The 25640-nt window shown below is 42.0% G+C and overlaps 1 protein-coding gene across 1 annotated transcript in view; it reads left to right on the top strand.

Moving 5' to 3' along the window:
- The window catches only part of fancd2 (FA complementation group D2), an 82398-nt gene that overhangs the window by 27138 nt on the left and 29620 nt on the right, over positions 1 to 25640 (top strand). Inside the window, exons 17-31 of the mRNA XM_041192194.1 lie at positions 691 to 798; positions 1013 to 1122; positions 2786 to 2846; positions 4633 to 4752; positions 6260 to 6333; positions 7232 to 7378; positions 7479 to 7579; positions 15144 to 15259; positions 15509 to 15617; positions 16860 to 16961; positions 19084 to 19202; positions 19746 to 19886; positions 20215 to 20331; positions 21987 to 22115; positions 23289 to 23407. Of these exons, the coding sequence (XP_041048128.1) occupies positions 691 to 798; positions 1013 to 1122; positions 2786 to 2846; positions 4633 to 4752; positions 6260 to 6333; positions 7232 to 7378; positions 7479 to 7579; positions 15144 to 15259; positions 15509 to 15617; positions 16860 to 16961; positions 19084 to 19202; positions 19746 to 19886; positions 20215 to 20331; positions 21987 to 22115; positions 23289 to 23407 (1673 nt within the window). The remainder of the gene's footprint in view (positions 1 to 690; positions 799 to 1012; positions 1123 to 2785; positions 2847 to 4632; positions 4753 to 6259; positions 6334 to 7231; positions 7379 to 7478; positions 7580 to 15143; positions 15260 to 15508; positions 15618 to 16859; positions 16962 to 19083; positions 19203 to 19745; positions 19887 to 20214; positions 20332 to 21986; positions 22116 to 23288; positions 23408 to 25640) is intronic.

Raw genomic sequence — 25640 nt, 5'->3', positions numbered from 1 at the left:
GTTGTGCCTTTGGCACAGGCATGTAGCAAAATCTAGGTTTTTCTTTTAATTGTAATCCTTGGCTCAGTGGCAGCAGCTTTGCCTTGGGCTCCAAATCCAATCCCTTTATGTAGCGAGTTAACTAAATCAAAGGGCCGGGTTATCTGCTTATCACTGAGATGGCGTGGATTTCATCATGATAACAGGAACGTGTCATGTTTTATAATCTTCGCTAGAATGCCTCGAGGGAATCAGTATTGTCACTGCCAGCAGTTTAATAGATGCAATTTGATGATGGTTTGATGCTCCGTAGGTTTACAAAGTTCTAAATCGGGTAAGGGGTGGAGCTTGCGTATGTTTCCATTTTATAAATCACATTCCAATGCGCAGAAATGATGCGGGTAGCCCAGGTTTCTTCAATAATCTCACCTGACCTCCCACCTATCTCAGACCTTCTATTTTGCACTATCTGCTCCACCCCATCTCTTCAACAGTATAAAACCTATCACATTTCTACCTCTCTTCAGCTCTGAAGAAAAGCCATGCGGACTCGAAACCTTAATTCTGTTTTTCTCTCTCTACAGATGCTGCCAGACCTGCTGAGTTTTCCAGCATTTCCTGCTTTTATTTCTCCAATAACTTAGTGTTTTAAAATACTCATAGTGGCAATTTGTATACCATCATTAGGAAATTTGTTTTTTTAATTCACAGGGTATCTTGGATTACATGGACAACTTGTCTCCCCAGCAGATAAGGAAGCTGTTTTTTGTCCTGAGCACATTGGCTTTTAGTAGAGGCCAGGATGGCAGCCACATTCAGGTAAGGGAGAGAATTTAAAAATCTCAGAAGACTCTTCAGTTTCCCTTCCCTGTGCTCCTCTGCCCTTCTGCATGTTTGGATGGATGGTCTGATTAAAATCTGCATTAGTGTCAGCATTACAAGCTATTTTCTTTGCCTACAAGGACCAGTTCCTGTAATAATGTTTCATGTTAACTGGAGAGATTGCTAATAGTTACCTTGTCCTATTCCACAGGATGACATGCACATTGTTATCAGAAAACAGCTGTCGAGTACGATATCCAAATACAAACGCATTGGAATCATTGGGGCAGTCATGATGGTGGGCTGCATGGCTTATGACAGGTATCTTAACATATGTATCATCCAATGCTTAATGACTCTGGGGGCCAAGTGCTTTACCATGACTGTTGAAAGAGTGGATGGGTGGCTCTTTCATTGTTACTGAATTTTGCAGACATAAACCTCCAAATGAGTAGACAGTATTTGTTTGCATCTAAAGTTAAATTCATCAGTGACCTTCTTGTGTGACATGCCTTCCTTAGCCAAACAACGGGCAGCAGGGTGATTCACAGGCTTCCAGTGTTCCTTTGTCAGCCAGGGATCAATGCACTCTGTATCTGAGTCAAGATGTTCTGTCCTCAAGTCCCAGTCTAAAAACTTGAGCACGATCTAGTGCAGCTAACGAGGGAGTGCTGCACTTCAAAGATGCTGCCTTTTGTATGAGACCTTGAATCAACTCTGTTTGCTTTCAGGTGAACATAAAAGATCTCAAAGCACTATTTTGTAGAAGGGCATGGGAGTGCTCCCAACATTTATCCCTTAACCAATATCTGAAAAATGGATAATCTTGTCATTATCTCATTGCTATTCATAGAACATTGATGTGCACAAATTTCTATTGCACCAATTGAAAAGTACTTCATTAACTGTAAAGTGTTTTGAAATGCCCTGAGATTATATAAGGTGCTATATAAAATGAAAGTTCTTCCTTTCTTCTTTAATTGGTTGTGGCAGAGACTTTCTGCAAATAACGTGAAAGTACAATATATTTGGCATGATGTATATATGTGAGCACAGTTGATACCAATGGTGCCATTCATGGCAAAACATCGCAACTTTTAAAAATATATTTGTTCATGGGATTTGGGCATTGTTGGCAAGGCCAGCATTTGTTGCCTATCCCTAATTGCCCTTGAATTGAGTGGCTTGCAGACCATTTTCAGAGGGCAATTAAGAATCAACCAGGTTGCTGTGGGTCTGGAGTCACATGCAGGTCAGCTCAGGTAAGGACAGCAGATTTCCTTCCCTAAAGAACATTAGTAAACCAGATGGGTTTTTACAACAACCGACGATAGTTGCCATGATCACCATTACTCAAACTAACTTTATATTCCAGATATTATTAGTTGAATTTAAATTCCACCAGCTGCCAGGTTGGGGTTTGAACCCATGTCCCCAGAGCATTAGCCTGGGCCTCTGGATTACTTGCCCAGTGACATTACCACTACACCATCACAACCACACACCACCACCACCACCACCACCCCCCCTGCCCCCCCACACACACACACACACACACACACACACACACACTCTCTCTCTCACTCTCTCTCTCTCACTCACTCACACTCACTCTCTCTCTCACTCACTCACTCACTCACTCTCTCTCTCTCTCTCTCTCTCTCTCACTCACTCACTCACTCTTTCGTAACTTGGCAGGGTGTTCAACACTTCCCATAGACTCTCAGCACTGATGTGAAGATGTCATAGTCAAGAATGAAAAATAGGTCATTTGTTGTGCACAAGCTTGTATTTTGTACATTTGTCATTATACAATGCCCATCAATTGTTGTAAAGCTTAGGATGAATTTTAACCGCACAAACCAACTACTTTATAATTGGATTCTGTAAAGAATTTCAGAAGATATTATGAAATTGTTATCCCTGTAGCTAAATTTAAACGCACGTGCAATAACTAAATTCCTGAATGATGCTTCTTTTTCAGTAGTAAATTTGAACCCTCATCATCCCATTTGCCATCCATGAGCAAGGAATCATTCAGACAGGTATGACCTTTAATGTAATTTAGATTTTACTTTCTCACCCTCTTCAGAGTTGCAAAAAGTTGCTTAGCTGTAAACATTAACAACCTTACTTTTCTCGGATATCTGTTACTTGGTACACGTGACCAATCCAAAGTGACTTGCAGTGTTAAGCGAGATATTTTCTGTTCCACGTTTTCCATTTATTTGCAACAATGGTGTTTGTAATGAGCATTTGTTGATGTTGCAAATGCTGATGTTCCAAAATATTGTAGAATCAAAAGCATTTGTCACTTCATTTTAATTTAAATTTTTAGAACATATACGGAAAGAAGGGTAAAGGAGCAATATACTTCAGTGAAACAAAAGCTTTTTTAATGAAAAGTATCTCAGAAATACTTCTCTTTTAACATTTTAGATTATAGTCTATTTTTCAGCAACTTTATTACAGTGATTCTACAATAGTGCATCTGACTATTAGAAAGAAGAAAGAATTTGCATTTACAATGTGTTTTGACATAACACTCAGAAACATCCCAATACGCTTCACATTAACTATATTGCTGTGAAATAGTCACTGTTATATAATCACGGAGATGGTGGTGTAGTGGTAATGTCACTTGACTAGTAATCCAGAAGCTCAGGCTAATTCTTTAGGGGACACGGGTTCGAATCCCACCATGGCAGCTGGTGGAATTTAAATTCAGTAAATCTGGTGTTGAAAAGTTAGTCGCAATAATGGTGAACATGAAACCATCATCGATTGTTGTAAAAACCCATCTGATTTCCTTTAGGGAGGAAAATCTGCTGTCCTTACCCGGCCTGGCCTACATGTGACTCCAGACCCACAGTGATGTGGTTGACTCTTAACTGTCCTCTGAAATGGCAGAGCAAGTCTTTCAGTTCAAGGGCAATTATGGATGAGCAACAAATGCTGGCCTTGCCAGTGGCACCCTCATCCCATGAAAGAATAAAGAAAAAAATGCTGACTGGGACACTGGGAGAACATAAGAAAATGAGGCAAAAGAGCAGGGGTGACCAATTTTTGAGAGATCTTTAATGCCTACTTATCAGCTAGAACAGATGGACATGGCCTCAGTTTAACATCTCTCCTGAAGGACTACACCTCTGACAATGTAAAGCTCCCTCAGCAGTCCTTGACTGAGGCCTGTGTTTGTTCCATTTTAAATTAAGTCTCAACCTTCTGACTCGGAGGTGGGAGTGCTACCAGTTGAATCAAGGTGATATCTTTTAACAAAAAGATTTGATTATTAAAATAGATTTCATTTCCAAGGATGTGGTCTGATCTTGATTGAAGTTGTAGGCATCTTAATTTTTTTATATATATATATATGTATTGGTTCATGGGGTGTGGGCGTCGCTGGCTAAGCCAGCATTTATTGCCCTTGAGCCAGTGGTGGTGTGCTGCCTTCTTGAACTGCTGCAGTCTAAATGTTGTTGGAACACCTACCATGCTGTTCAGAAGGGAATTCCAGGATTTTTATCCAGCATCAGTGAAAGAATGGTGATATAGCTCCAAGTCTGGATGGTGTGTGACATGGAGGGGAACTTGCAGGTGGTGGTGTTCCCATACATCTGCTGCCTTTGTCCTTCTAGGTGGTAGAGGTCGCAGGTTTGGAAGCTGGTTTATACCCCTGTTCAGCATGTTATCTCTAGAACTAATTATTGTTGTGTCCTTGTTTTGTTGTACCTTTTCACTTATTCTGCACATCTTTCCCTAAGACCAACATGAAGATAGTTAAATTGGTTTTGTCATTGCCTTAATTTCTGAAACAATTTATATACTAAGGCCACAGCCCTGCTTGAACTGGTGCGCACTTGCAGTGAACATTCTCCAGAAGCTGCTGCCCTCTACTATGATGAATTGGCTAACTTGGTACAGAAAGGAAACCTGGATCCACAAGTGCAGGTAACACCATTAACACTTAGTCATTCACCAGTTCACTATCGGATACTCAGATCTGTCCTCAAATCTATCTTCCTATCTTGCCCGTCAAAAAGTTTTGTATCTATATTGATTCAAGTTTTCAATTTGACTTCTGATTGGTCAATGCTGAAGCACTCCGTTTGCACAACCAAGTCTAGAAAATGGCCATAAGTGTTATTGCACTGTGCACCTGTGGGACACCAGCTCTTTAACTTGGATGGCTACCAGTTGATTTTCTAACCGGAAGTGACAGTGGAACAGCAGCATCTGAGTGTCAAGCACCAACCTCACAGCACTACCACAACAAACATGGGAAACCGGTAGCTCTTCTTTCCATTTGCTACTACTGTGCTACTGCAGTGCTGTCCGTGAGGCTGTCAGTGACTGAACAGTGTCCAATGTTCCAGGCCTCTTACCACCATGGGTTGCGTTTGTATAATTGCATTTTACATGACCTTTCATTTTAGCATGCTGTTTGTAACATGCAAGCACTGATTTCATAAACATGTCAAACTGAATAATGGTTAAAGTATTAGCTGGCCAGATTAGATGCAAATCATTTATAGGTTATTGCTACATGACACTTATGGTCATGATATATATTCATTAGTGGACCGATGGTACAGTGGATGTGCATGCAAATGGTTAAATCTATGATATTTTATCTGTTTCATATTGAAAGCAATTTTTTAAACATAGCTTTGTGTTTATGGTTAAGATATATTGACTTAAGTAAAAGGAGATGGGAGAAAGAAAAAGTGGTGAGAGAAAATTATGTTTGTATATTGAGTGGTAGGGCAGGGGAATACTAGATTAACCGCAACACTCTCCGTACAATTAACCGTACAATCTCTCCCTTATAATTATAATGTTGGGGCCAGTGGCTTTCAAAAATGTGCACTAATTTTCTGTACATGCTGATCCTGGTCAAGTAAGTTTAGAGGTTTATATCAGCGGATATGTAGATGCGCTGGCATCCAGCTATTGTCAGCACGCTAAATTCTTGAAAAGAAACTGTTTTGATTTCTGCTTGCTCCCATGTGCATCTGATTCTGATTCCCCATTTCACATCCACTTCCTTTGAACCTGTGTTTATGGGCAGGTGCCAATTGGAGGTCAGGCACATTCCCGCGACCTGAGAGAAGTCACCCTGTGCATTTGAACACAGCTCCAAGTGGCAGTTTTTGAGATTGAGGATGGAAATTGTGTGCCCTCGGTTGAGGATTGTAAATGGTTTAAGAAGCCCAAGAAACGGGAAAAAGGAATGTGTATAATGCAGAAAATAGGAGAGTTGAAGAGAATTGCCCCAAAATACAGTGGTGTCACAATTGAAGGTGGGAAATCACAAGTGTGAAGTTGTGTTCTACTACACTGTGATTTAGACTCAATGAGTTGTGCCACTTTGTGTATGTCTGCATAATACACCTTTTAACAGTAGAATTAAGCAAAACATAGTCAACATTGAACCTTTGTTTTTGTTCACCTTTAGGAATTGATTGGAAGAAGTGTACTTGATGATTTTCAAGAGGATTTTGTTGTAGATCTGCTACCAGAAGCGGATAGGTAAACAATGAAAATCATTTAGTATTATTTCTGGTTCATGTGTGGCCAAAGTTAAATTTGAGTTCAGTAGAACAATGTGTGTTTGCTTTTATAATGTACCCCCGTGGGGATCAGTGAATGGTTAGAATAAAAACAAAAACAGAATTACCTGGAAAAACTCAGCAGGTCTGGCAGCATCGGCGGAGAAGAAAAGAGTTGACGTTTCGAGTCCTCATGACCCTTCGACAGAACTACGACAGAATAGTTAGAATAGTTGATCATATATTGCAACGATGTGTCAGCCTGGTTCAGTGATAGCACTCTGGTCTCTGAGTTTCAAGATTGTGAGATCAATCCCCACTCCCATGACATCAGCACACTAGACTGTCTGACACCCCAGTGCTGTACTGGAGGAGTGCTGCATTTTTCGAGGTGCCATCCTTTAAATCCGAGATTAAACTGAGGCTCCATCTACCCTTTCACTTAAAATATCACATGGCATTATTTGAAGAACTACGAGGAGGTCTAGCCAACATTCATCCCACAAACTACCTAAATCAGATGAACTGATCATTTATCTCATTGCTGCTTGTGGGACCTTGGTATGCAAGTCAGTTGTTACTCAAGTGTGACATTTTTCTGATTACTGCATCAACAATCATGCAGTCTCTCAAAGCGATATTGCCAATTGATGCTGAATTAGAGGAACTTTGGATTATAGGCCCTCGTCCATTAGACATTAGATTTAGACAGCCTAACCTAATTTCACAGAGGTCCCTTACAGGCAGATCTACCAGTCATGTTTAGATTTGAACCCAGAAGTGAGAGGCCTGTGTTTAGTTCAATACTTAGTCTCTCCCATTGTATAGTTTTATGAGCCACACGTCGCTGTTAAAACCCACACTGTTGATTCTTTCAGTAAACATCTGTTGCCACTGAAGTCCATGTTTAACTTGGATGAAGAGGACTCTGAAGGTGGGATTGTTATCAATCTTCTACCACTGCTATCCAATAGCATGACTAGCACTGGTTTTGAAAATGCAGCTGGCAAACAAAGGGTCAAGAAGTAAGGATCTTTATTTATAATGCCTTCATTGCTTTAGCAAGAATTTCTTAGAAAAGAATGGACAACATAGGGATGATTTGCTTTTATTTATCATTTTTAGGTGTATTTCTCCAGTGAGTCTTGCTTCCTTTTTCCGCCTACTGAGATTCTGTGAAGAGGTGCAGCACAATGGAAACTTGGAGGAGATTGACGCTTTATTAGGTACGCTCTGAGTTACTTAATGCTGTTGCATTTGAGTGGTAAAGAAAATCAGTACTTGATTTTGGCTGAAGCCGGTGTTTTACCCCAGATTTATTTTGTTGTTTCGTGGGATGTGAGCATTGCTGGCAAGGCCAGCATTTGTTGCCCATCCTTAAAGAAAGTTGTGAGCTGCCTTCTTGAACCGCTGCAGTCTGGTGGCAAGTTGTTTCCTGCCATTTGGTTTCTAAGGTAATTTTGCAATTAATGTGATTAAAGTACATTTCTTTAAAATTAGTAGTTATTTGCAAATGCATTTATCTTGCCAATATCATGCAAACTTTGGCTGCTAGGAGGAATGCTAAAGTGGTCCAGGCCAACTTTCTTCCAAATTTGAATTGTTTTTCTCCTTCCTTGGTCACTGCCTAGCACCTATCTGTGATAGACCACCTACAGTTGGAAACATATGAAGACTTACAGATGCAGACCTATGTCCTGTCGCTATGTAATGCAGCACATCAGAATGCCAATATGCTGCAACACTATGTAGGGAAGCACATCAATTGCTGGGGCCCGCCAGTCATGGATGACAATGTTTCTCTGAGCCAAGAACAACTCGCTCTTACATCATGCTTTTCATGTGCTTTTACAGTGAGGTAGAAAAACGTATGGTAGATGTTCATCTTGAATGAAAGAAGGGGAATGATGATGTTGAAATGGGGAAGCAGAGGTATGGTCAAAGACCATTTAAAAAAAAATGTACTTTAATCACATTAATTGCAAAATTGAGTGGAGAGAGGAAACTGGAGAGAGAATTGCACAGTGTAGGACCAGAATGAGGGGTAAGGAGAAGCCCCAAGAGTGTGAGGCATGTACAGAAATATAAGCCAGGAGGGGATTGAGTACGGACTACATGGAAAAAAAGAATTCTATTTTCTTACGTTGACATCCCATTTCCTGTCTAGATCAAAGTGTGTCCAAGCACCTGTTTGACAATATTCATTTTTTTTCCTGGTTGCTTCAAAATATTTACGGAAAAAGGTCACCTGATGTAAAACTTGACAGAACTTCGGTTTGGCTCAAGAGGGTTCTCTTGTGGTCAAACCTATTACTGCAGCATTGTAGAGCAGATTTAATTTTTTGTTGCACAGTAGAATGTTCTACACGCTTGTTAAATTAATGAACAGAAATCTGTAACTGACAAGTGCAAAGGTCAAAATGGCATTAAAAAAAACTTTGATTTATTGCTTGCTCCCTGTTCTGAAGGTATGAAATCTTATTAAGGTACAGTTCCAACATGATTAGGGACCATAAATATACAATAGTCATTGATAAATCCTGAAAGGAATTTAGGAGAAACTCCTTTATCCAGAAAATAGTTAGAATATGGAACTCGTTACTTTTTTTTATTCATTCACGGGATGTGGGCTTCACTGGCTGGGCCAGAATTTGTTGCCCTTGAGAAGGTGGTGGTGAGCTGCTTTCTTGAGCTGCTGAAGTTTCTATGTGGTATAGGTACAGCCACTGTGCTGTTAAGAAGGAAGTTCCAGAATTTTGACCCAGTGACAGTGAAGGAACGGCGACATATTTCCAAGTCAGGATGGTGAGTGACTTAGATGGGAACTTCAAGATGGTGGTGTTCCCATCTATCTGCTGCCCTTGTCCTTCTAGATGGTGGTGGTCGTGGGTTTGGAAGGTGCTGTCAGAGGAGCCTTGGTGATTTTCTGCAGTGCACCTTGTAGATGGTGCACACTGCTGCTACTATTTGTTGGTGGTGGAGGGAGTGAATGTTTGTGGATATGGTGCAAATCAAGTGAGTTGCTTTGTCCTGGACAGTGTCAAGCTTCTTGAGTGTTGTGGGAGCTGCACTCATCCAGACAAGTGGGGAGTATTCCATCACGTTCCTGACCTGTGCCTTGTAGTTGGTGGACAGGCTTTGGAGAGTCAGGAGGTGAGTTACTCATTGCAGGAGTCTGAACCTCTGACCTGCTCTTGTAGCCACAGTATTTATGTGGCTAGTCCAGTTCAATTTCTGATCAGTGGTAACCCCCAGGATGTTGATCGCAGGGGATTCAGTGATGGTAATGCCATTGAACATCAAAGGGTGATGGTTGGATTCTCTCTTGTTGGAGATGGTCATTGCCTGACACTTGTGTGGCACGAATGTTGCTTGCCACTTGTCAGCCCAAGCCTGGATACTGTCCAGATCTTACTGCATTTGGACACGGACTGCTCCTGTATCTGAGGAATCACGAATGGTGCTGAACATTGTGCTGTCATCTGCAATCATCCCCACTTCTGACCTTATGATGGAAGGAAGGTCATTGATGAAGCAGCTGAAGATGGCTGGGCCGAGGACACGACCCTGAGGAACTCCTGCGGTGATATCCTGGAGCTGAGATGACTGACCACCAACAACCGCAACCATCTTCCTTTGTGCTAGGTATGACTCCAACCAGCAGAGTGTTTCCCCCGATTCCTATCGACTCCAATTTTGCTAGGACTCCTTACGCCACGCTCGATCAAATGCTGCCTTGATATCAGGGGCAGTCACTCTCACCTCACCTTGGGAGTTCAGCTCTTTTGTCCATGTTTGAACCAAGGCTGTAAAGAGGTCAGGAGCTGAGTGGCCCTGGCGGAACCCAGACTGCATGTCAATTAGCAGGTTATTGCTAAGCAAGTGCTGCTTGATAGCACTGTTGATCGCTTCCATCACTTTACTGATGATGGAGAGTAGATTGATGGGGTGGTAAGCAGCCGGGTTGGATTTGTCCTGCTTTTTGTGTACAGGACATGCATGGACGATTTTCCACATAGCTGAGTAGATTGCCAGTATTGTAGCTGTACTGGAACAGCTTGGCTAGGGGTGCAGCAAGTTCTGGAGCACAAGTCTTCAGTACCATTGCTGGAATATTGTCAGAGCCCATAGCCATTGCAGTATCCAATGTATTTGGCCATTTCTTGATATTATGTGGAGTGAATTGAATTGGCTGAAGACTGGTATCTGTGATGCTGGGGACCTCCAGAGGAGGTCGAGATGGATCATCCACTCGGCACTTCTGGCTGAAGGTTGTTGCAAATGCTTTATCTTTTGCCCTGGTATGCTGGGCTCCTCCATCATTGAGGATAAGGATAGAATTCCGAAATCTGGAGTGCAAAGGGACTTGGAAGTCCTAGTCCAGGATTCTCTTAAGGTTAACTTGCAGGTTGAGTCGGTAGTTAGGAAGGCAAATGCAATGTTGGCATTTATTTCGAGAGGACTAGAATATAAAAGCAGGGATGTGCTACTGAGGCTTTATAAGGCTCTGGTCAGACCACATTTAGAATATTGTGAGCAATTTTGGGCCCTGTATCTCAGGAAGAATGTGTTGGCCCTGGAGAGGGTCCAGAGGAGGTTCACGAGAATGATCCCAGGAATGAAAGGCTTTAACATATGAGGAACGTTTGAGGACTCTGGGTCTATACTCGATGGAGTTTAGAAGGATGAGGGGTGATCTGATTGAAACTTACAGAATACTGAAAGGCCTGGATAGACTGGACGCAGGGAAGATGTTTCCATTAGTAGGAGAGACTAGGACCCGAGGGCACAGCCTCAGAGTAAAAGGAAGACCTTTTAGAACAGAGATGAGGAGAAACTTCTTTAGCTAGAGAATGGTGAATCTATGGAATTCATTGCCACAGAAGGCTGTGGAGGCCAGGTCATTGAGTGTATTTAAGAGCGAGATGGATGGGTTCTTGATTGGTAAGGGGATCAAAGGTTACGGGGAGAAGGTGGGAGAATGGGGTTGAGAAACTTATCAGCCATGATTGAATGGTGGAGCAGACTCAATGGGCCAAATGGCCTAATTTCTGCTCCTATGTCTTATGGTCTGATTTGTGGAGCCTCCTCCTCCAGTGAGTTGTTTAATTGTCCACCACCATTCACGACTGAATGTGGCAGGACTGCAGAGCTTAGATCTGATCCAATGCTTGTCGTATCACTTAGCCCTGTCTATCACTTACTGCTTATGCTGTTGGCACGCAAGTAGTCCTGTTTCATAGTTTCACCAGGTTGATACCTCATTTTTGGGTATGCCTTGTGCTGCTCCTGGCATGCCCTCCTGCACTCTTCGTTGAACCAAGGTTGATTCCCTGGCTTGATGGTAATGGTAGTGTGGGGGATATGCCAGGCCATGAGATTACAGATTGTGTTTGAGTACAATCCTGCTGCTGCTGATGGCCCACAGCGCCTCATGAATGCCCAGTCTTGAGTTGCTAAATTTGTTCGAAACATATCCCATTTAGCACAGTGGTAGTGCCACACAACACGATGAAGGGCATCCTCAACGTGAAGGCAGGTTTTTGTCTCTACAACAACTGTGAGGTGCTCACTCCTACTGATCTGATGCATCTGCAGCAGGCAGGTTGGTGAGGATGAGGTCAAGTATGTGTTTCCCTCTTGTTGGTTCCCTCACCACCTGCCACAGACCCAGCCTACCAGCTATGTCATTTAGAACTCGGCCACCTCAGTCAGTAGTGGTGTTACCAAGCCATTCTTGATGGTGGACATTGAAATACACCACCCAGAATGCATTCTGCACCCTTGCCACCCTCAGTGCTTCCTCCAAATGATGTTCAACATGGAGGAGCACTGATGCATCAGCTGAGGGAGAGCAGTATGTGGTAATCAGCAGGAGGTTTCCATGCCCATGTTTGACCTGATGCCATGAGACTTCATTGGGTCCGGATTCGATTTTGAGGACTCCCTGGGCAACTCCCTCCTGACTGTATACCACTGCGTCGCCACCTCTGCCTGGTCTGTCCTGCCGGTGGGACAGGACAAACCCAGGGAAGGTGATGGTGGTGTCTGGGACATTATCTGTAAGGTCTGATTCCATGAGGATGCCTAGTCTGTGAGACAGCTCTCCCAATTTTGGCAGTAGCCCTCAGATGTTAGTAAGGAGGACTTTGCAGGGTAGACAGGGCTGAGATTGCCATTGTCGTTTCCGGTACCTAGGTCGATGCCGGGTGGTCTGTCTGCTTGAATTCCATTTTTGTGACTTTGTAGCATCTTGCTAGGCCATTTCAGAGGGCATTTAAGAGTAAACCACGTTGCTGTGGGTCTGGAGTCACGTGCTGGCCAGACAAGGTAAGGACAACAGATTTCCTTCCCTAAAAGATATTAGTGAAGTAGTTGGGTTTTTACTGCAAGTAATTGAGGCAAAACGCATGGATACAGTTAAGGAGAAGCTAGATAAACAAGAGGAAGAATAGAATAATAGAAAGATCTATTTTTAGATGAAGTGGGGTGGGAGGAGACTGAACCTATTAGGTAGAATAGCTGGTTTCTGTGCTGTAAATACTATGCAATTGTTCAGAATCTCTCCCAAGTGACCAATCTTCACATGTGAGTGTAGACGATTAGTATCAGTGACCCATTCTTATCCAACAGGCTTTCCATAGAATTACATCAAAATTAGGAAGAGGCTATTGAACCCTACTATGCATGTTGCTGTTAATCCTCCACATGAACAGTAATTCTAACCTTAAAGAAAAATAGAAAATGTTGGAAATGTAGGAAACGCTCAGCAGATCAGGCAACACCTCTGGAGAGAGAGAAACGGAGTTAGCATTTCCGGCCAATGCCAGTTCTGACAAAAGACCAATGACCTGAAACGCTGACTCTGTTTCTCTCTCCAAAGATGCTCCCTGACCTGCTGAGTGTTTTCCAGCATTTTCTGTTTTTATTTCAGATTTCCAGCATCCGCAGTGTTCTGCTTTTGTTTTAGTCCTAATCCTACATGCCTGCTCTGTCTCCATATCCCATTATTTACCATTTCCTTAACCATCTCTTCCAGCAAATTACTCAATAAGAGACCAGAAACTGGGATCTGTTATTTTTTTTCCACTCTCTCCATAGCCCAGTGGTATAGATTGTAATGCCTGCTGACATTCTGGCTGCAATCACGCATTTTAGATTTCTGTCTGGAGCACTGCTTAGTTTAAACACAAAAGAATTAGGAGCAGGAACCCAAACTACTTTCGTTTCTTTCCCCTCGCTACTCCCCACAAGGGGATTGGGGTCAATTGTAGCACCTCGACCGTCAGGAGAGATCAGCTGATCTATTAAGGCGATTGTGTCTGGAGCTGTGGTTTGCAGAGTGCAGCTGCACACTGTCTTTACCTGCTGCATCATAGTGAAATTTCTTTAAAAATAAGGCTCATCAGTCTTGTGGTAGTGTTGGGTTCCTCAGAACCTATTCAAATGTGTACTGGTGCAGCGCTTTGGGTTTTTGTGCAGTTTCCATTTCTAAGATGAGTGTGGAACAGCTGCTATAAATAAAACCACCCTGAAATGAGCAAGTTGGCCACCAAGCATGCACCAAAACAGCCTCGGGTTTTCTGAAATGGGAACTTCCGTCACAGACTTGATGAGCTGAATGGCCTCCTTCTGTGCTGTGTACTATTTTGTGATCCAGTTATGCTTCTATCTCAATTTCTACTCAGAACTATACTTTGTCACAAGAAATGTAATTGCATAGTGATGTATTTGTTTAGTTACAATGTACATTCCTCAACCAGTGCTAACATGGTGATGGGCACATATGGTGCACAATGCTGGGAGCTCTTTATTAACCCATCTGCAATAGAGGGGTGCTCCAGACCTTAGTACAAATTGCGGTGTTTGAGTTACAAATTCATATTTTGGAGAGAAGGAAGGAGAAACACTAAGTTTATCCTTGCACCGAGTCTTATTTGTTCTAGCAGTGGTTGCTATACAGTGATTAAGACTAGGAAACTGGGCTTATTTTTACCCTCTAACCAGAGGGCTGTGCCACTAAGACTGCCTTAGCTGAGATCTGCTAACTTAGGTGGGACCATCCTGATCTGTACCACTCAGCTAAATCGCCTGAGAAATTGGGCGAGTCATGTTTTTAACAGAGCTGTTAAAGCTGGGAAGACCAACAGTGCAGAAGTGATATTGGTCTAATGCCTATAATAGTACTGATCAACTTTAACAGCTTCATTTGACTGGTCTTGTATCTTAATACATGTAACACCACCACCTGGAAGCTCCCCTCCAAGTCGCTCACCATCCTGACATGGAAATATATTGCTGTTCCTTCACTGTCGCTGGATCAAAATCCTGGAACTCCCTCCCTAACAGCACAGTGGGCGTACCTACACCACATGGACTGCAGCAGTTCAAGAAGGCAGCCCACCACCACCTTCTCATGGGCAATTAAGGATGGGCAATAAATACTGGCCTAGCCAGTGACGCCCAGATCCCATGAATGAATTTTTTAAAAATGTACTTCATAGTAGATTGACATGGAGTAACAAGTACTGTGTAATAGCATATTAACACAAATGGCGCACTTAATATAGACTACATATGAATTGCATAGCAGTGGTTTAGATTATGGTGCAGATCATAAAAGGTGAATCATTTTTAAAATGTCATTATATAGCACAATATATAAGTGAATCTTGCCGTATGATTCTCTGTTTGAAAACGTGAACTGGCATTTATTGTGAAAAACCGGCTAATGCATACACCACGAGTCTTGCAACCTTTGGCTTTACTCAGCTGACCATCTTATTACAGGTTGCCCACTTTACATGACCAACCTGGAACTGGTGGAGAAGGTGGAGTCACTATCCAAACAGGAGCGGGAACTTCTATGCTCACTGCTGTTTCACACCCTCAATTGGTTCAGAGAGGTAACAAAACAAGAAATATTAAGTGAGCTGGTGTTAGTCCGTAGTGAATTAGAAAACTTGTTTAGTTCTTTAAAACTCACTCTGTGATAGCCATGTACAGAATTGGTTGCTAATCAGACTCCTTGAATTACAAGCCTAAGTAGGCAAGATGGTTGCACAATACAGTCCAGTGTGGCTCACCAGCTACATGCACAGGATGACAGTTCTATGTTTTCATCCTTGTGATTGATTTTTCTCTCTACTTTTCAGGTAGTGAATGCATTCTGTAAACAGCAGGATACTGAGATGAAGGGAAAGGTACTCCTCCGGTTGCAGAACATTACACATTTGCAGGTGTTATTGGAGAAGTGCATAGCAGGTTTGACATAGTTTATGCTCTTGCATCCCTGCATGCTTGGCCATTTAGTGCAGTGTCTCATGTGCAACATTTTATATGAACATGTTTCTGTACTTTTGAGGTTTTCTGTGTGATGGAGTTGAGCATTTATAAGGTGGTGTGAAAGCCACATTTATACTTGACTTGATATGAAGAGGTTAGTAATGTAGATTTTCTATTATACTATTTAATTTTATTGCCTTCTCCTTTTGAATTCTCCATATAGCATTTCAGGTGAGATCTGTCTATAGTCATTCTTCCTGTTTATAGTTCCACGAGCTGAACTTCAGCATGCCATGTAATCCCAAACTGAAATTGTCAATTTAATGTTGACGAGTTTCATATTGAGTACAGTGGGGCTGATTCTGATATGACTCTTTTTATTGCACAAGAGGCAGGTTGAGTGAGCCTGTTGCCTGTTTAATGAAAGCAACTGAAGGGCCAATAAGTTATTCTTCTGTTGGGCCTTAGTACCGTACTTGTGGTAAGTTGCCTCAAATGCAAAGCTGCTTATCAACTGGGGGCAGGAGAAAAGGGGGAATCTGGCAGCAGAGATGAGCTGGACGAGTTAAGTTGAAGATGGGTGGGGGCATGGGGGACAGACCACAGAGGGTCAGCCCTTTAGCTCCTGCTGGCCTCCGCAAAGATTTTTTTTAAAAAAAAACAACTAGCCATCCCCTTTATTGAGCAGCCTCTTTTATAAGAAACTCATGTTAGGCTACTCTACGTTGGATACCAGCACACATTTTGCTCATTGTTACTTGAAAATTTGTATGGATTCCTAGAGACATTAATTTCCTCCATTTACACTGCCTGATTCCAGTGGGAGCCTTGGCCATCTGTCTGAAGGGACAAAAAGGGGTGATGGCAGTAACAGGATGCTAATTTTGAGCTTTGCATCCCAATAGCCAATAAAAATGCAATGAAAATGAAAATCAGCCCAATATGGCTGATATGAAGTGAATTAAATCTGGAACATTTGTGATTCTTCAGGTGAAAGCCTCTTTTTACTCGTTTGAGCATTTTGAACAGAGCGCAAGCTAAAGTCTTTGTGTATTTTAGAACATGTTTTCCAAAGTTAATCTGAAAATGATGCAGACAGAAACTATTTTCTTCCTCGTTGTAATGTTACTTATTTTTTATTTGGGTGCTTAAATTGCTACTGCTATCTTTAATTTTTGATTTGAAGGTTCTAACTTGCTGTCATTTCTTTTAACATTTCAGCAACACCTGGATATGTCCCCCCACTGGCAAACTTTGATTTGGAGATCACTGAGGTTCCTCTGAACGTAGCTCCTGCAGCACCAGCTAAGAAAGGAAAGAAAGGTGATCAAGGCTTGGGGGAAAAATAGCTTCTGATAGTTTGGGGAATGAGCAGGGAAATGGGACTAAACAGAAAGTTCTTTGAGAGCCAGCGCAACTATGACCTCCCTTACTCGTCCCAATTTTTTTTTCTTCAGATCATATACCATCCGTGACCAAGAAGATGATTTATGGTCTGGTCCCAGGGTTCAGGTAGTTTACCAGTGTGACTCCAGTTGATGCAGTTTCCATTTTCCTTTTCCCCTCTAATAGCTCGTTTGGGGAAGTTGTGGGGGAGGGGATAAGGAGAGCTCTGGATTGGTCCTGTAGTACCTACTCAATTTCAGATGGAAAGCGAGTTTCCTTGCTGAGTCAGTTAGTCTATCCAATGAACAGCTCAGCTTTATCAGGATCTGAAGCTTCACAGGCTATACTGTGTTAAATGATCCCGGTCAAGGTGGCACAAGGGAGTGGAACGTTAGGCAGGTTCCCTGCTGCTGACCAGAAGGAATGCATATATAGATGTTGTTAGGAAAGTGATTGAACTCTGCTGTGATTCCCCATTCCAATTGAATGGCCTGCAAGTGTTTGTTACACATAAGGAGTGGCCACTTGGCCAGGGTAGCAGTAAGTTGCTGGTGTCTATGGAAGCGAAGCCAATGTCTTCGGCAGAGTAAGAGGGGAAAAATTAGCAAAAAATAAAATACCAGTAAGACTCCTGGGCATAAGGGTCTAATATCAGTTAATTCAGAGCTGGTAGGAGGTAGGCCTGGATTTTTGCAACAACAGAGAGCTTCTCTGTTGTTGCAAAAATGGTGGAAGAGGTAGAAATCCGGAAGTCATGCCCCTGAGCATGGTATGTACCATTTTCATGGGATGGGTCATGTTTCACAACTTTCACAGAGGCAACCGCCCATATAAGTCAGCAGCCGCCTCCACTGATGTCTGATTTTCACAACTTAGGTGTGTGAAACATGATGTGCACAGATTAGTCCTGGTAGGAGCAGGCCTAAACTTTGCAGAGTCCTTGGGAGAGGTGGGGTACCCTTTTGGAGAGGCAGATCCTCCTTTGGAACTAGCCTTGGGACACCTTTTGGGGAGTTCAGCTGCCCTTCGGGGGAGGTAAGGTGCCCCTTGGGATTGTGAAAGGCAGCCATGAATGTTCATAAAAAGTGCATGAACTCATTGGAACTGTCAAGAGAGCTGTCAATAGGACCTGTCCAGAAGAACAGGCAGAAGTGTCAAGGCATTTAATACTCTTGCCCTTTAAATCTTTGAAAAAACTGTGTGGTATGTTTTAAAAAAAAAACTTCTTCTTATTTCACTCTGCCTGACGACATAAGCCTGGGGGTTATCATTACTGGATTTGTGCTGCATGACTGATTTCACAACCTTCCATTATAAAATTGGGGTGCCTTCCATTTCACAGTTTGATTGACAAGTCTGGATATGGACTCTTTGGAAGTGGGACTATAAATTCCGATGCTTGTTTTTATAAGGGATTGAGCACTTGAATGACATTTTTGCTCTTTCAGACATTATGTTGTTGAAGGAATGTAAATGTAGTGAATGGGTTTTATGAATTGTATTTTTTTAAATAAAGTCTGCAGCAGACATTTATAATTTTATTCTATTTAATCTCAGTATGGCTCCTGTGAGTTGGTACAGTAGTCATAAGGACAAAAGGTGTTTGGTGGGGGGGAATGGGTTGCTTGAGTTGGCATTAAGTTGGAATAGGGGCTATAAAGGACCGTGGGAGGTGGGTAGAGGGGCATAGGTTGGCATGGAGGTTTTGAAGGGTCATGGGTAAGGACAGAGGGCTTGAGGTAGCTTGGAAGGGGCACAGGGAGTGTATGGGGTTGAGCAGCTGTGAGAGGTGAGGACTTGGGGGCTGGTTTTGTTTTAATGCTTTTTTAAGAATCTTTGACAAAATATGGGTGTTACGAGGTAGGCCTTCCGTCCGGCCCACCTTCACGCCCGGCAGCCTTTGCCCTCGTTCTGGGGTCACCCGGCCCGACCCTCGGAGAACCCCGCCACCCCAGAATGAAAATCCCAACTTCCAGGGCACTTTCTCACGGGCCGGGCTTGCGGAGCCAATCCAGGAGCAAAAATTCAGGCCTTGATGTTTTTTTTGTTTTCTTCCAAGATCAAAAGAGTAAGAAGAAGCAGAAATCTGAGGGTAACAAGAATTCCTCTACAGACAGTTCTCAGACTGAGGATCCTGCAGAAGAAAGTCAAGTGCAATCTGAGAGTACACAAGGGAAGGTACAGTTAACAAGGATAGGCAGGTGTTTGGCTTTGACCTTCACTGGTACCCTGCTCCTGCGAAGCAATGACTCATTCTCTCTCTCGCTTTCTCTGTTTATCTCACTTTCCCTGTTCGTCAGAATGTGTGCCTCACTCAGCACCTCCTCACAGATGGGCAGATTAGTAAATGAGGGTCCAAATCTGTGTTCCAACATCCCATGGTGGCATGTATTGTTGATTCATAGCTTATCCACCACAAGATCAGTGCGCTTCCTTGAAATTTCTCCTTTGTGGTTTTTTAAACATAATTGTTGTAGATCGCATAGAGTGGTTATGTTCATTTCTGGGATGGGGTAAGAGTGACTTGCTAGGCTAGTTAACTTGGTGGATATTGGTGGCCAGTGCTTTATGTATCATTGATGTTGCCCACACTGGTTGTAATATAAAAGAGTGAAAGTTAATAAGTGAAGATCCACAATGCACTGTTAGGAAATGTCAGTGAGTGTGTGTCCTTTACATATCTAGGTGATGTTCCATGCAATATCATTATGTATTCTGCAGGAAAACACTGAAGAAGGGAAGGTCTTTGTTAATTTGCCTAATTACAGAGCCTACTTTAGAGAGCTGGATACAGATGTGTTTTTTGTCCTACAATGTGGTCTGGTAACCAAATCCCTACTGGACACTGAGCTACACACCAAGGTCAGTGTATGGAAAGTCCTCATCCTGTTGTCATCAAGAAAGTTGTCTTTAAAATTCATAAGGCAGTTTAAAAAATACTCTATCCACTTTATTCTGTTTCTTGTATAATAGTAATATACTTATACAGAGCAAGAACATATTAAATTTATAGTCATCCAAACAGTTCAGCTCTGAGATATTTAGCTACGTACTGTAACATTGTCCATTTAATCAGACTAATAGTATAAATTAAATTGCAAAGTGGTGAGCTAAATTAACTGAAAATGGCTGCTAATGTCATGCTGACTCGTAGGCCTGTATCAATTTTGAGGGTTGTTTTGTCTTGTAGGCTACTGAAGTTGTACAGCTGGGGTCAGCAGAACTAGTATTTCTTTTGGAGGACCTATCTCGTAAATTGGATTACATGTTGGTGGCAAATGCTACTAAGAAAATGCTCTTCTTAAAGGTACATTTATCATTAAGATTGAAGAAGTCCATTATAATCGGAAGGATTATATGACTTTTTAATGATAAGTTAGATTCTCTGGAATATGGAAACACAATATGAAATAGTTCACATACTGTAATCTTTGGCTAAATAATAGCCATAAACAATTTATAATATACGGACAGTATTTTGTACTCTTGGGTCCAGCTTTGCAAATCTTTTCCAAATGTTTCTTGTTCTATTTTTATTTGCTACATGAGAAAGACTGAAATCCGGTCATCGCTCATCTGTTGTTTCATTATCACTGAAGAACTGTTTGAATTTGACTTGACCTATGTTGCGCTTTAGTTGTTTCAGTTATAGGTGGCTCTGTGCCAAATCCCATTGCTGTGCTAATGTCATGTGTCTGTGAGAGACTATAGATTCATCTTAACATTTCCTGCACAATAACTTCCCTGTCTCAGTCAAGCTGTTGCTGAAAGACTGGAGGGAGGGAAGTAGGAGATGGTTCTTGTCAGAATGAGACACTTATTCCTAGGGAGGCCAGAAAACTGTCATATACCTAGTCTGGCCTACATGTGATTCCAGACCCATTGCTGTGAGTGGCAGATTTCCTCTCCTAAAGGGCATTAATGAGCCAGATGAGTTTTTATAACAATCGGCAATGGTTTTGTCATTAGACTTTTAATTCAACTTTCACCATCTGACATGGTGGGATGCGAACCCAGGTCCGCAGAGAGTTACCCTAGTCTCTGGATTACTAGTCCAGTGACAATACTGCTATGCCACCACCTCCACGTAGAGTGTCAATAAGTGTTCCAGACACATGATGCCTTCTTCTCTCAGTTGTTGAATTACGTAATATAGGCAAGAAGAGAAGAAACTATGAATGGCGTCAAAAGTAGGTTTGAAAATGGGATAGAGAAATAAAGTTGCACCTTAACATTGCAGCAAGATCCTGAACATTCTCAGATATTATTGCCACTTAAGTCACTGATCCTTGCTTCTATGAACCACTCTACCTTTACTTGTGACCCCTCTCTCCATTCAAAGACTTAAAAAATATCTCTCTTCAACCAGGCAAGAAGCTACAATATACCCTCTTAAGGGAGGAGGATTGTAAAAATGCAAGCTGCTTTGTTGAGTGTTTTCACTGGAGCAATCCAGAGTCCTAAGCACAAAATCGAGATCAACACTTCATTGCAGTACCGAGGGAATGCTGCAGTGTCAGAAACCTTTCAGATGAGACATTAAACTGAGAGGACATCTGCCCTCTCAAGTGGAGGAAAAGATCCCATGGCACTATTTCAAAGAAGAACAAGGAAGTTCTTGGTGTACTAGCCAATATTTATCCCTCAAACTAATCACTAAAAAATATAGATCATCTGGTCATTATCACATGGCTGTTTGTGAAATCTTGCTGTGCACAAATTGGCTGCCATCTTTCCTATATTACAATGCACTACATTTCAAAAGTCCTTTATTGGTTGTAAAGCACTTTGTGCATCCTGATGTTATGAAAGGTGCTTTATAAATGCATATCTTTATTTCTTTCAGTGTGTTTGTATTGTCTTTATCCTGTTGGCAGTGTGTTAGCTACAGTGTGGATAAATGAGGGTTAAATCCTGTATATTTTTAGAAGCACGTTGTCCTGTTTACTTCTCTTCACACAGGTTAAAGGGGATCGAGATGTCGGATTTTCGCATTTGCGCCAAATGACTTCTCAAGCACTTGCTCAATTTGCTGTAGAGTTGCTCAATCCCTTATGTAACCATTTGGAAAATGCTCACAATTACTTTCAGGTAAAGACTAGTGTTTGTGAAGACGTATAATTAGCCAGGGCAATGCAATGAGATTTTGAAATTTGTTGAGTTTGCTCCAGAGCCCTGAAGGCAGGTGGATTGCACTTTTCTCTAAATCATGTGTTGTTTATGCGTGATCAGTAAGATATAGGATTTCTCTTCAACACATAAAATAAAGGGTTAATTTAAAAGGTTAAAATGTAAATTTACACCGTTGATTCTCTTTTGCGATGTTTTCCAACCTCGGTTGTATTGTTGGGTTGAGGGTCTGAACTTTTGAAGACGAAGCCTTACAGGAAAGGATGGAAAATGAAAGCGGTGAATGCCATAAATTCCTCAAATATAGATGATGGTAGCTATTTATAAAAACCTCCAACCGGAACTCCAGTGTTTATTTGTGGCTGGATTCAGGGAGTGACTTCAAGGAAGAAGAGAGTTTAAAAAAAAATTACACCTCAAAATGCAGCTGAAACAATACTCCACTGTCAGTTCATTGGGCATTCACACACATTGTAAGGACTGAAATGTGCATTCCGAAAGGTCTCAGATTAATTTCTTACTCTGTGCTAAGCTATCTGCACTTGATCTCAAGTCGGCTAGGCACATGAAAGATCAGACAGATTTCCAATCTTGATTACATTCCAGTGATTTTTATTTTGGAAAATACGTGTATGGATGTTAGTTTAGAATAGGATCAGGCTGCTTATGAAGTCCCCAAGGTTAAACAGCCATCTGACAATCAATCTCTGGGCTCACACATGAAGCTCGACTACTTGAGCCAGGTACTGAAGACTGGTAGTGGGACCCAGCATGAGTTAGCTCCTTCAAGAGTTGGATAAAAGCTGTGGGGACATGTAACCAAGACCACTTCTGAACCAAGAAGGAATGTGATCTCTTGACCCACTCAATACCACTTTCTAATCATGTGTGTGGTAGTGTATGAAAATCCCGCTGTGTGGAAAAATCTGCTTTTGTCTTCTGCAAAGTATGCAAAAAGTTACCAAGTTAGGAATCACAAGGTGAAATCATCTCATTCAGGAGTTGATGTTACCTGGAATTGATTTAATTTATTGAAACTTCAGTGAACGATGAACCCCTTATTTTAGATTTGTGGAGTGTGTTGCTGAAAACAGACCATTTTCCTTTTAATTTGATACTGTTTTTGGTATGCAGGTGATGATAGCTGAGAACAATGGTGTGGTGGATGTTCTAGGAGCAGATGTAAAAGAACATCAGCGGATGGCTGCATGCTATCAGTTATTACTTCAGGTCTTGAACACACTCTTTGCTTGGTAGGTACAGAGCCTGGGATAGTGGAGGATTGGTAGAGGCTAACTGAAAGAATTGATGAGTTGCACCGTGGTCTTTTAGATATGTTTAATAAAACTCAATCACATAGCTGGTGTTACTTTCAGCCTGTGTTCCATTCACAGACATGGTCATTTGCTTAAAAAGGCAGGCTGTGTATTAATTTTTAAACTTAGCATCTTCATTAAGATGTGAAGATGTGATTGCTAGAAGTGAGCCCAGGCTGCCTTTAGTAATCATCCGAGCATTTAGGGGCTTTAGTTGCTGTGCTTATGGCCAGCTTGCTTGGGTCTGGAGTTGAGGCACAGACGTGTGATCAACAGGGATATCAGTTATTCGATCAATAGTTCAAGCACAGTAGAACATAACTGAGTGGTGGCAAATCCCATTATCTGCTGTAAGGTCTTTTCCATTATACCAGATAATCAAGCTTCCACAGTATTTATCTTCATCTCAGAATTTACTTTGAACTGTCATGACTTGGTTACTGACACACACATGCAAATCCCTCAGCACAGCAGATAAAAATAACATCTGCACTAAACTGAGCAAGGAGAGTGTAACGTTTTGGGCTTGGATATAGATGGGGTTTCTTTAGCCTTTGCCTGTTACCCTAAAAATGCCACCATAGACTGTTATCTGAAAAAAATCACTCTTGTTTATTTACAGATCCGTACATATCTCAGTACTGCACATGAGGTTGTACCCACCAGATTCATCTCTTAATCATGTGACATTGCATCACTATGACAGCAGTAGTTACATCAATATCAGGTGCTCTTGACGTTACCTTTTACTCTACATCTCCCCCAAGTCTTTATCGGAACTATATACATAGTCCTACATCTCCTCACAAAGTCTCAGACTTTACAGGGTTAGTCTCTATGGTGCCTTAACCAATCTTCCTGATCTGGTCCTGGATTCATTTCGAGGTTGAATATGAGCTGCACTCTCTCGTCATTCGTTAGGAGTGTCTTCCACCTGGGTGGTTGTAGAGTTTCTACTTGTTTCTAGTTCCCTGTCTCAACCCAGATCTAAGTAATTTGTCCAAGGTTACATTGGCTTCTTTCCCAATGACATCAAAGCTCTTCGGTTCCTTCTGATATTTCCCTGGTCCATCTAAATCCTATAAGATCTCAGTTGTAGAGCTCTTTCTATTTCAGTGCCTTCTTTCTGTCGGTCTCGTATCCCCCCACTCTCCCCGGGCTGTAACGCTTTCAAGTCTCATGCTCCATGGCTGAATTTGAAAATACGAGCTTGACTGTGTCTTTGTTGCTCCCCCACGCTTCCAAACTTCCTCACAATCACGTGAGGTAATGTTAGGTTGTAGTGTTTGTTGGAGGCCTGGAAGTTGCGTTTGCAGCTGTCTTCCCATCAATAGTTCTGATGGCGAGAACCCTTTTTTTAGCAGTGAAGTTCTGCAGTTAAGAAGGACTAAGTTAATATCTTTGTTCTTTTTCATTAGTTCCCTGATTGTTCAAACTCCTCTTTCTGCTTCTCCGTTTGACTGAGGATATCCAGGCGAACTAGTTACATGCATGAAACCATATTCCTGCACAAACAGCTCATTAGCAAACTGAGGACCTTTGCCTGACACCACATGTTGCGAAGATTCTTCTTGGTGATATAATGACTGCCTCCGCCGTCGTACTGTGCAGTCTACTTACTTCAAACCATCTAGAGTAGTGGTCAGTGACGCTGATTAACTTGAATAAATCCGTTCCTAGGCGCCCCCATGGCCTCGTAGGAAAGGTAGATGCTACAAGTGGTTCGCTCGGCTGCTGGCTGTGTACTGCACACGTAAGCCAATGGAATGACTGGTGCCTGGCCACCACCTTGGTGGAGTTTCTGTAGAATGTCTAGTCAAAGCGATTTTGGTATAAATAGCCTGTTTTTGAAAATTAAGAACTCGTCATTGTTTGTGAGATGTTTTCTCTGTTCGAAGTATGGTATTGGTGAAGTACAGGATTATTTGGAGTGTACTCTTGCCATCCGTTCTGGCAATACTTTTTTATTTTGATGCGCTCGTCATCCTGCTGTTGTGCTTGCATAATCTCTTGTAGTCTTTTCTCAGTGGCTATTAAGTGTTTGGTAACAAGTGAAGTATATGCTTCCACTCCCTCAAAATTTAAATCTTCCAATTTGACTCCTTCCATTGGTATTCTTAACAATGCAGCTGCTGTCATCTGGTACTTCCCTTGAATGTTGTCAGTAAAT

This window comes from Carcharodon carcharias, chromosome 7 (genome assembly GCF_017639515.1).
Source record: "Carcharodon carcharias isolate sCarCar2 chromosome 7, sCarCar2.pri, whole genome shotgun sequence".
Taxonomy (NCBI): domain Eukaryota; kingdom Metazoa; phylum Chordata; class Chondrichthyes; order Lamniformes; family Lamnidae; genus Carcharodon; species Carcharodon carcharias.
Note: the sequence above shows the minus strand (reverse complement) of the source record. Positions and strands in the feature narration are given on the sequence as shown.